The sequence below is a fragment of the Hyperolius riggenbachi genome, chromosome 1, assembly GCF_040937935.1.
Source record: "Hyperolius riggenbachi isolate aHypRig1 chromosome 1, aHypRig1.pri, whole genome shotgun sequence".
Lineage (NCBI taxonomy): Eukaryota > Metazoa > Chordata > Amphibia > Anura > Hyperoliidae > Hyperolius > Hyperolius riggenbachi.
Window position 1 is genome coordinate 578,791,199 of NC_090646.1, and position 12,596 is coordinate 578,803,794.

Genomic DNA, 12,596 nt, shown 5'->3' on the forward strand with positions numbered 1-12,596 from the left:
TTATGCAAATTAACCATTGTACCCTTAGAAGCTAAACACACCTCCAGATCCGCTGGAATGCAATGATGTGGCAGCTTGTTATTTGTAAAGAGCCATAATAATCCAACATGCATACAGACTGTTTCAGGTTGGTTGATCGTCATCAGTGCATGGCATGGATTATTTGGCTCTGTGGAGTAGGACTTGAAAGACCAAGAGTTACAGACTAACCAGCAAGCTCATGGTGAACCAGAACTCCTAGGAATTTGTAAGGGGCTACAATGGTCCAAAAAGGCCCCTTACTAAAATGCTATGGAAAACAAAAGTTTCTTAAAACAGAAAGAATTTGCGCTAAATCAGGTTGGAGTGAGCACTGAGATGTCTTCCAGTGCATCACTGCTAAATATATAAAAATCAACCATTGTTGTCCTTAGAAGCTAAACACACCTCCAGATCCACTGGAATGCAATGATGTGTCGGCTTAACCCATGCCATGCACTGATGAGGATCAACCAATCCGAAACAGTCTGTATGCGTGTTGGATTATTGTACAAATAACAAGCTGACACATCATTGCATTCCAACAAATCTGGAGGGGTGTTTAGCTTCTAAGGACAACAATGGTTGATTTGCATATATTCAGCAGTGATGCACTGGGAGACATCTCGGAGCTCACTCCAACCTGAATTATTGCAAATTCTTTCTGTTTTAAGAAAGCAAACTTTTGCTTTCCATGCATTTTAGTAAGGGGGCTTTTTTGACCATTGTAGCCCCTTACACCCTTCAATGAGTTCTGGTTCACCACGAACTTGCTGGTTAGTCTGTGATTGGGATAAAGTTCAAACCTGGATTAAAGTTTCTCTTTAAAGTGGATCTGAGGTGAACTTTTACACATTGCATAATTGTGTTCCTTTCCTATTGTTTATAGGGCATTCCTCAAGCCAAATACTTTTTTGTTTTTGTTTTAATACTCTAATTCCCTATAAACTAAAAAATCCACGCCCACAAGTTTTCAGGGAGCCTTGGCAGTAGCAAGGGCTCATGGGAGCTCAGTCTGGGCAGGAGGAGGGGGAGGTGTTACTAACCATTGATTTCAGAGGCAGAGGGGAGGAGGAGAGGGGATTAGGCTGATGGCTCAAGATACAGATAAGCCTGCCTCTGTGTAATGTTTACAAACAACATGGCTGCTCTCATTGTATCACAGGACGAAATAATCATATTCTATTCAAACTGTTTGTAGCTAGATTTGCTGTGTAAACCATCTAAACTTTAGATAAGATATATAGACAAGTTACTTGTTATAATTAGTTTTTCATCTCGGATCCGCTTTAAGATTCCATACTTTTTCATGCACACAATGTTTCGGACAGGGCTCCCTTTATTAAATGTCTTAGTTAAGTTTAGACCATAAATGTTGAACTCCATTCCTCAATAGCCGAGGTCCTCACACATTTCTGGCACAGCTCAAATTAACGGATGGGTCTGAATCAGGAAAGGTGTGATTCATCAAGTAAAACGCGCTTCTCCATTGCTCAGTCCATGCTAAACACGGCATGGATCTGTCCCTCAAGGACTGGAGTTTGACACGTGGTTTAGACTGAATCAGTAGCAATAGTTGGAGTGAACTGGTAATGTTAATTTTTTCCCAATTTAATTTGTTAATAGACAGATCAAACTGAACTCTTGTTGTGATTGTTCCATGTTTGCATCAGTTAAGAACAGAGAATACTACCAATATGTACAAGCAGAAAAAAAAAGCTGGCATGCCATGGAGAAAAGAATTGAAAGCACAGTTGCCACAGCAACACCATATGGTAATTCTGCTTGGACATGTTTCAGGGAGAGGACTCCCTAATCAACTCATCATACCTATTATAATATCCAGTTAAATAAGACAGCTGTAGGCAAAACATTGATGTTTCCTTTCAGAAATCAGCCCCTCAGTGTATCTGGTATAACATGTTTATTGCAGCAGCTGACATTAAGTGGATTACCTGCAATAATCACCTTGTTTGGTCACTTCCGCCAGAGAGAAGAGACAATCAGCTGTTGCTAGGTGATTTACAGCTCTACGCACTGAATGATAATGTTCTCCAAATTTGCTAAAAATAAAAACAGTCTTAATTAGAAACTTAAATGATATAAAGAGAAAACTACTCCAATATCAATATATCTGTTATGGTAACCTTGGGTGCCATATTTTCACTGTTGAGTTATTGTTTCTCAACATTTTATTAGTATGTACCCCTTATAAAACCCTGTACTCACCAAGTACCCCCTAGCACAGTAAACATTATCACAAGTACCCCTTAATAAATATATATTTAATTGTAGTACATGATAATTGGTTCTAAACAATTTCCAAGCATTTATTGTTGCTTTTAATTAGATAAAATTCTAATTGGGTGTTGTTTATATATGATTTGTCATTTTCTAAAACTCTAAATTTGTTGTTCTTGGTTAAGTATATCAAGCCTGAGTACCCCCGGGAACCATCAGAAGTACCCCCTGGGGTACGCGTACTGCATGTTGAGAACCTAGGTGTTATTTTACTCTTGAAAGACAATTTTACAAACAACTTACCTAAAATGGAGGTCTTAACTTTTATACACCCAATACCAACATTTCCCCTAACTAATCTCAATGAAAAGTTGAAAGCAGTACATTTGTGTCAAGAAAAAAAAAAAAAAAAGACTTCTGATTTCTGTCTGTACAATTCAGGACCCCTAGAATGTGTCAGCAGCCCATTATAAGCACCCTTCATGTGTGTAAATACATACAGTATGTAGGCAGCCCCTGCTTTCCATATCAAAAGTAGCTCATAAACATCCTTTACTCACTTTTGGAGCTTGTTTATTTCAATTAGATAAATGTGCACACTTTGCGGTACCCAATTACATTTTTAAGTGGAAACTCAATGATTTGTATGGAACAAGTAAAGCTTTGAACACATGATAGTGGCAGCTGCTCAGAGCTGAGAATATAGCAGTCAGTACAGGTGTCCCTCAAGGTGTGCAGAGGTCGCCAAGTGACCCAGATGTTCAAAAGGCAATCATGATCTGAGTCTGTTGTTCCCCTACTTACGCTGCCAGAAGCTGCTCTGTTGTTCACTTTTCTTTATAGCTACACAGCTACTGCAATGCAACATGTCGGTACAGCACCTGCGCTGCATGCCAAGAGAACAATGGGGACCTCAGGGTACACCAGGAACAGCTGTGGAGATGAGCTGTAAGGAGAAGTACTGGAAACACCGATTGGAGCAATTCTGGTGCATGGTACACGTAGCGCAACATCTGTGTATGGCACTCGACAGGCAGGTGGCATCGCCCTCGATGGCTGTGCTGTGCAGACCAGAGGACAGTTGTCAGCCTGCGGTGCAGAGCTGCACAAGGTAACTATTACAGCTTTGTTTGGCTAATCACGGCTAAACTTCTGTGCAATTGGCCTCTCCATATACAGGCATACTTATTCCCTCTTTGTTGCACTAGCATTTTGTATTGTGTTATCTCGCATAGGTAGATATATTATTTTGCACTACAGCACCCTTATCTCTTTTCAAATTACTGAAGATTACATGATTCTGTTCATCCCAAGCCCGGCATGCGATCCTGAAGCCTGTCTTTTTTTTTTTGGGGGGGGGGGGGGGGGGGGGGGGGTGAGAGGGTGTTAGGAGGGTTAGGGGGGCCCCAGTATGTGTGTGAGTAATGATAAATGGAACGTTCCTGGAATCTCACATTCTTCTGTTTAATTTAAGGGGGTAAAATTCTATGTCTGAAGTGTAAACAGAAGCCATGTCATTGTGGCATAAAATCTGGTACATTAAGCTCCCCACAAAAGAGAAATAATTATCTTTTGAACTATTCAGCATTATTCTGCTATCACGAGTGTTTGCCAGATACAAGTGTTTTAGTTTCTAATTACTTTTTAGAAGAAGTGCACCGCTATTCAGTTTTCAAGGCCTCGTTTCCATATAGCGCACTTTCATGTGTGCTTATGGAAACGCGATCGCAGAGACAGCAGACAGAGCACAGTCTACACTGTCTGCTGTTTCCATTCATGCGCTGTGATTCACTTTTGAATCGCAGCGCATGGTTGCCTACATTTCGGAGCGACTGCGCCCGCAATCCCATTCAGTATAATGAATGGGATCGCAAGCTCCGCCCCCGGGAGTGTCGTGCAACACAGAGCCGCGCAGTTCTGCTTTTCAGTGGAAACAAGCCCTTAGACTGCACAGACAAAGCACAGGTTTATAAACCATTGCAATAAAACAAAAAAGAAAAAGAGTGAACACTAGAGTTGGGCCGAACGGTTCGCCGGCGAACCTGGTTCGCGCGAACCTAGGTGGTTCGCGTGCGGGTACCGCACGCGAACTTTATTGCGGAAAAGTTCGCCCCATTGCGGTTCGCCCCATAATGCACTGAGGGTCAACTTTGACCCTCTACATCACAGTCAGCAGGCCCAGTGTAGCCAATTAGGCTACACTAGCCCCTGGAGCCCCACCCCCCCTTATATAGGCAGGCAGCGGCGGCCGTGGCCACTCGTGTGCCTGCATTAGTTAGAGTAGGGCGAGCTACTGCAGTCTCTCATAGGGAAAGATTAGTTAGCCTTAGCTTGTCCCTGGCTGCATACCTGTTCATTGATCCTGCCACTGCATACCTGTTCATTGATCCTGCCACTGCATACCTGTTCATTGATCCTGCCACTGCATACCTGTTCATTGATCCTGCCACTGCATACCTGTTCAGTGATCCTGCCACTGCATACCTGTTCATTGATCCTGCCACTGCATACCTGTTCATTGATCCTGCCACTGCATACCTGTTCATTGATCCTGCCACTGCATACCTGTTCATTGATCCTGCCACTGCATACCTGTTCATTGATCCTGCCACTGCATACCTGTTCATTGATCCTGCCACTGCATACCTGTTCAGTGATCCTGCCACTGCATACCTGTTCATTGATCCTGCCACTGCATACCTGTTCATTGATCCTGCCACTGCAATACCTGTTCTGTGAACCCACCACTGCATACCTGTTCTGTTCAGTGGACCCGCCACTGTATACCTGTTTAGTGAACCCGCCACTGCATACCTGTTCTGTTCAGTGGACCCGCCACTGTATACCTGTTCAGTGGACCCGCCACTGCATACCTGTTCTGTTCAGTGAACCCGCCACTGCATACCTGTTCTGTTCAGTGGAGTTTGGTGTGTCAGTGTGAAGCAGTACCTTAATTACACTCCCTGATTGATGTATACACATGCAAGATGTTTTAAAGCACTTTAGGCCTGTCATTTAGCATTCAATGTGATTTCTGCCCTTAAAACGCTGCTTTGCGTCAAATCCAGATTTTTCCCGGTGACTTTTGGCGTGTATCCCACTCCGCCATGCCCCCCTCCAGGTGTTAGACCCCTTGAAACATCTTTTCCATCACTTTTGTGGCCAGCATAATTTTTTTTTTTTTTCAAAGTTCGCATCCCCATTGAAGTCTATTGCGGTTCGCGAACTTTAACGCGAACCGAACCTTCCGCGAAAGTTCGCGAACCCGGTTCGCGAACCTAAAATCGGAGGTTCGGCCCAACTCTAGTGAACACAAGCAAGATCTAAGCAGGATGGGTACTATATGTACTTATGTTTGTATCATCATGCCACATGTCTGTTCAGGTATGCTTCAAGCTGTTTGACCTTTGCCAACAAATAAAGAATATCCTTCTTCCTTGGCGTCAGATGACTACTAAATCACTGAATGTAAATGCATTCACAGTGTTCTCCTTACCCTCCAGGCCTAATTAAACTAGAAACCTGCTTTAAGCTGTTGAGAAGAAATACTGGATCATACAGAACAGGTGCCACGGAGTCTCCCAGTTATGAGAAAAGCATCAGCTGAACATAACTCGTTACTTATGACAACGGGTTATTTTTGGATGCGAGTGCTCTTTTAAATAATGGAAGTCAAGAGACTGAGTAGTCTTCAGTGACACAAGAGAATAGAAACATGTCATTCTTCCTATACATTTTAGTGTGACAACCTTTAGTACTCAATAAAAGTAGTTAGATCACAGTTTGTCTTTTTATACAGTATCTGCTTCACCACAGAGACATTTTTCACTTGGTGATAAGTACTGGCTGTATAATGGTTCCAGATCACAGCAGTATCAAAAGTGACGTGTAGCAAGATAGATGAGATAAATGTGTATATACAGTCCTAATCCTACTTAGATCTTCCCTGTATACCTTTTGTGTTTAGCTGTAATAGTAAATATCTATGTGCTATAAATCCTAGTCTCTCTGCAATCAAATGAAGTCAAGTTGCAGCACTGTGTGTAATCTATAGTGAACAACAAAAATGTAATTGCAATTTACCTCCTTTGAAAAATCCCCAGTCATGTTGCAAGTAAATAATTCAGCAAATGGACATTATTAATCCCTTATGTTAACATCACTTTAAAGAGACACTGAAGCAAAAAAAAAAAAATGATGATATTATGATTTGTATGTGTAGTACAGCTAAGAAAAAAAACATTAAGATCAGATACATTAGTCTAATTGTTTCCAGTACAGGAAGAGTTGAGAAACTCCAGTTGTTATCTCTATGCAAAAAAGCTATTAAGCTCTCCGACTAACTAAAGGTAGCCATACACTGGTCGATTTGCCATCAGATTCGACCAACAGATAGATCCCTCTCTGATCGAATCTGATCAGAGAGGGATCGTATGGCTACCTTTACTGCAAACAGATTGTGAACCGATTTCAGCCTGAAACCGTTCACAATCTGTTGTGGTGGTGGTGGTGCTGCCGCCGCTCCCCCCGCCCGCATACATTACCTGCTCCGCCGGCGCGACTCCAGTCCCCAGGTCTCCGCTGTCTTCTCCGCTCTGGTCTCCGGCCCCAGCATGCTTTACTTCTTCCTGCCCGGCAGGAAGTTTAAACAGTAGAGCGCCCTCTACTGTTTAAACTTCCTGCCGGGCAGGAGGAACTGAAGCATGCCGGAGACTAGCGCGGACACGGAGCAGCGGTGACCGGCGGTAGTCGCGCCGGCGGAGCAGGTAATGTATTGCCGCTCTATTGCGTCGGTCGTCGGGCACTCGAACGCCGCTAGCGACGCGCTCCCTACCCGCGGGCGATCGACGGTAATTTTCCACACGGAGCGATCGACGGGATCGGACAGTAGATTCGATCCCAGTGATCGAATCTGCTGTCGAAACGGCGGCAAATCGGGCCAGTGTATGGCCAGCTTTAGTCGTGGAGAGGGCTGTTATCTGACTTTTATTATCTCAACTGTAATTGAACTGTTTACTTTTCCTCTGCTAGAGGAGAGTTCATTACTTCAGACTGCTCTGAAAGACTCATTTTGAATGCTGAGTGTTGTGTAATGTGCACATATTATAGAGTGATGCAATGTTAGAAAAAACACTATATACCTGAAAATAAAAATATGAGAATATTTTCTTTGCTGCTAATCTTCTAGTAATTATTCATAGTACAAAACCAATTCATTATGTCATATTTTTTTCGCTTCAGTGTCTCTTTAAGCACCTATCAAATTGATTAATAAAATCAATTTTACTTTACACCAATTAACACCTCTAGGATAATTTAAAAGCAAACAGCGTCCACAGGCTACATTCTGAGAATATGAAGGTAAGGAAAATACGCAATTACAACTTTATTTTACCTCTCACCAACAACCAGGGCTGTGGAGTTGGTACAAAAATCCACCGACTCAGACTCCTAAGGTTAGGATTCCACCGACTCCTCTAATTTGCATATTACAATCTTGTTGATTGAACGTATGTAACATGAAGTAACATGCATCTCTTAACTGCCAAAGCTTAGGAATTTTAAAATACAACTGAAGTGAGAAGGATACGGAGGCTGCCATATTTATTCCTTTTTATACCAGTTGCCTGGCTAGCTGGCTGATCTTCTGCCTCTCAGGCCCAGTGCACACCGAGCGGTTTTAGCAGCGATCCGCCAACCGCATCCGCCAGTAAAACCGCTTGGCTAATGTATTTCAATGAGATGGTGCAGACCAGTGATTTGAGGTTTTTAGCAGTTAGCTGCGGTTTGCAGCAGCGTTTCTGCCTCAATGTTAAGTATAGGAAAAACGCAAACCGCTCTGGAAAACGCTACATCAGAGTGGTTTTCCAGGCGTTTTTGTTACAGAAGCTGTTCAGTAACAGCTTTTACTGTAACAATATTTGTAATCTGCTACACAAAAACGCTCCCAAAAACGCTAGGCATGTTTAGAAAACGTCTCTAAACATGCCTAGAATCGCTCTGAAATCGACTCCCAAAACCGCTAGCGTTTTGAGGATCTGCTAGCGGTTTTGGTGTGCACTGGGCCTAATACTTTTAGTAAGACTAAAACTAGTCCTTGGTAAGAGTACTTGTAGAAGTTACAGACAGGAACAAAGAACATCTATCAGGCCCTAGGCAATGTAACTGTGGGTACATGTAAGCATGATGTGCATGTACTCTGCAGGGGAATGCTGAGATTCTTCCTCTATAAATGAGAATAAATCTCGCTTCAGACCTCATAGATAGCAGGGGCACATGTGCCCCTGCTAAACCACCGCTATCCGGCGGCTTAACGGGGGTCCCTTCACCCCCAAACCCCCCACTGCGACACTTGGTCGCTCCTGGAGGCAGGGCTAACGGCTGCAGCCCTGCCTCCAGTCGCGTCTATCAGCGGCGCATCGCCGCCTCTCCCCCGCCCCTCTCAGTGAAGGTAGACTGAGAGGGGCGGGGGAGAGGCGGAGATACGCGCTGACAGACGTGCGTGGGGCAGGGCTGCGGCGGTTAGCCCTGCCCCAACCAGGAAGCGCTCCCCCGCTGAAACGAGGGGATTTGGGGGTGAAGGGACCCCCGTTAAGCCGCCGGATAGTGGCAGTTTAGCAGGGGCACAAATGCCCCTGCTATCTATGAGGTCTGAAGCGAGATTTATTCTCGCTTCAGACTCTCTAACAACATAGCAAATTATTTGATTTCATCAGCAAAGGGAGTACATACATTTGCATAAATCAGCATCAATGCAGAATTATTTCCATCTCGTTGACCATCTCTATTAGTGACACAGCTACACATTAGGCTTTATTCTTACAGCATAGATGTTATTTAGTATATAAGAGATTCCTATGTACACATCATATATATATATATATATATATATATATATATATATATATATATATATATATATATATATAGTCACAATCAGATATCTGACTTTAAAAATACGGGGACTGCTTTATTGAAGCAGCACAAGTAACTATTTTTTGATTGGTTTGTTTTATTTTTGTGGACTAAGCACAGCTATTACTGTGTATATAAATTATGATTATTATCTGAGAAATAGAACATTTTATCATATTTTCTATTTTAATTACAGTTTAAATTCATTAGGAGTCGGAGTCTGTGCATTTTCTTCCGTCTCCGTCTCCGGGTACCCAAAAATTGCTCCAACTCCGACTCCTCGACTCCAACTCCACAGCCCTGCCAAGAACAGTGGAAAAGCTTTATATCTGCTATTAGTTAAATCCGGTTTCAAAGAACTGATAATCAAATAAACAATTTGATATTGATAGAGGGGCTGTGCCCAAACTCCTGGAACAGCGGTAAGCAAACACGCACACATATTCGTGTGTGTGTGTGTGTGTGTGTTATATATATTTAAGTATTTACATAGCGCCAACATATTACGCCGCGCTGTACAGAGATTGTCTTGTCACTAACTGTCCCTCAGAGGGGCTCACAATCTCCATAGTCATATGTCTATGTATTTATCATGTAGTGTATGTATCATAGTGCAGGGCCAATTTATGGGGAAGCCAAAATATTTAACTGTATGTCTTGGGGGATATATATATATATATATATATATATATATATATATATATATACACACATACATACACACACACGCACATATATATATATATATACTGTGTATATATATATATATATATATATATATATATATATATATATATATATATATATATATATATATATATATATATATATATATATATATATATATATATATATATATATATATATATATATATATATATATATATATATATATACACACACACACACACACACACACACACACACACACACACACACAAGTATTCGGCCCCCTTGAAGTTTTCCACATTTTGTCACATTACTGCCACAAACATGCATCAATTTCATTGGAATTCCACGTGAAAGACCAATACAAAGTGGTGTACATGTGAGAAGTGGATCGAAAATCATACACCATTCCAAACATTTTTTACAAATAAATAACTGCAAAGTGGGGTGTGCGTAATTATTCGGCCCCCTGAGTCAATACTTTGTAGAACCACCTTTTGCTGCAATTACAGTTGCCAGTCTTTTAGGGTATGTCTCTACCAGCTTTGCACATCTAGAGACTGAAATCCTTGCCCATTCTTCTTTGCAAAACAGCTCCAGCTCAGTCAGATTAGATGGGCAGCATTTGTGAACAGCAGTTTTCAGATCTTGTCACAGATTCTCGACTGGATTTAGATCTGGACTTTGACTGGGCCATTCTAACACATATATATGTTTTGTTTTTAACCATTCCATGGTTGCCCTGGCTTTATGTTTAGGGTCATTGTCCTGCTGGAAGGTGAACCTCCGCCCCAGTCTCAAGTCTTTTGCAGTCTCCAAGAGGTTTTCTTCCAAGTTTGCCCTGTATTTGGCTCCATCCATCTTCCCATCAACTCTGACCAGCTTCCCTGGCCCTGCTGAAGAGATGCACCCCCCGAGCATGATGCTGCCACCACCATATTTGACAGTGGGGATGGTGTGTTCAGAGTGATGTGCAGTGTTAGTTTTCCGCCACACATAGCGTTTTGCATTTTGGCCAAAAAGTTATATTTTGGTCTCATCTGATCAGAGCACCTTCTTCCACATGGTTGCTGTGTCCCCTACATGGCTTGTGGCAAACTGCAAACGGGACTTCTTATGCTTTCTGTTCACAATGCCTTTCTTCTTGCCACTCTTCCATAAAGGCTAGCTTTGTACAGTGCACGACTAATAGTTGTCCTATGGACAGAGTCTCCCACCTGAGCTGTAGATCTCTGCAGCTCGTCCAGAGTCACCATGGGCCTCTTGACTGAATTTCTGATCAGCGCTCTCCTTGTTCGGCCTGTGAGTTTAGGTGGATGGCCTTGTCTTGGTAGGTTTACAGTTGTGCCATACGCCTTCCATTTCTGAATGATCGCTTGAACAGTGCTCCGTGGGATGTTTAAGGCTGTGGAAATCTTTTTGTAGCCTAAGCCTGCTTTAAATTTCTCAATAGCAGAGCAGCTGTATTTGTACTGACATTAGATTACACACAGGTGCACTCTATTTAGTCATTAGCACTCATCAGGCAATGTCTATAGGCAACTGACTGCACTCAGATCAAAGGGGGCTGCATAATTACGCACACACCACTTTGCAGTTGTTTATTTGTAAAAAAAATGTTTGGAATCCTGTATGCTTTTCGTTCCACTTCTGATGTGTACACCACTTTGTATTGGTCTTTCACGTGGAATTCCAATAAAATTGATTCATGTTTGTGGCAGTAATATGACAAAATGTGGAAAACTTCAAGGGGCCGAATACTTTTGCAACCGACTGTATATATATATTTCTACACACACACACACACACACACACACACACACACACACACACACACACACACACACACACACACACACACACACACACACACACACACTGTCGATATGTCGACGTAATATTCTTCTAGGCATGGCCTCAAGATACTCAGGCTCAGTTCTATGAACCTTAAGTAAAACACATACTAGACGACATATTGTAAAAGATTTAAACATACCTGGGGCTTCCTCCATGTCCCGCTGGCCTGATTGCTCCCACACCGTTGTCCTTCGCCTTCTTGATCCTTGGTAACGGGTGCCATAAATTCGGTCAGTGGCGGCCAGCCAGCGCATGCGCAGTAGTACTGAGCAGTAGCATGTGCATTGAGCCCTGACTCGCCAACCTTACAGGGCTTTTACCGGGACCAGAAGGCGGAGGAAGACATTGTGGGAGCGATCAATGCAGAGGGGGCTGAAGAAAGCCCAAAGTATGTATAAATCCTTTATAATATTTTGTCTCTGGTTTACTTTAAAGGGAACCTAAACTGAGCAGGATATGGATTTTTCCTTTTAAAATAATACCTGTTGCCTGACTCTCCTGCTGATCCTGTGTCTCTAATACTTTTAGCCACAGCCCCTGAACAAGCATGCAGATCAGGTGCTCTGACTGAAGTCAGACTGGATTAGCTGCATGCTTGTTTCAGGTGTGTGATTCAGCCACTACTGCAGCCAAAGAGATCAGCGGGACTGCCAAGCAACTGGTAGTGTTTCAATTAAAACCTAGAATAAGCGCTCCCCAAAACCTCACTACTCAGATCAAAGCGAGATAAGGCTTGCTGTATGTAGATAATGTCACATCAAACATCCATAAAAATTAAATCCTTAAAAAACATGCACTTCCAATCCCACAAGAAATACAGTTCTATATTGCACACAGTCCAAGTATATGCCTTCTATGAGTCACCAGATCCCAGAACCATATACGAGTCACTGTCC

At 42.5% G+C, this 12,596-nt stretch overlaps 1 protein-coding gene across 4 annotated transcripts in view; it reads right to left on the reverse strand.

The window, feature by feature from the left end:
- The window catches only part of MSH3 (mutS homolog 3), a 246,423-nt gene that overhangs the window by 64,145 nt on the left and 169,682 nt on the right, over nt 1-12,596 (reverse strand). For all 4 annotated transcript variants that reach the window (XM_068247988.1, XM_068247981.1, XM_068247994.1 and 1 more), the window contains exon 18: nt 1,974-2,081. In XM_068247988.1, coding sequence (XP_068104089.1) covers nt 1,974-2,081 — 108 coding nt within the window. The remainder of the gene's footprint in view (nt 1-1,973; nt 2,082-12,596) is intronic.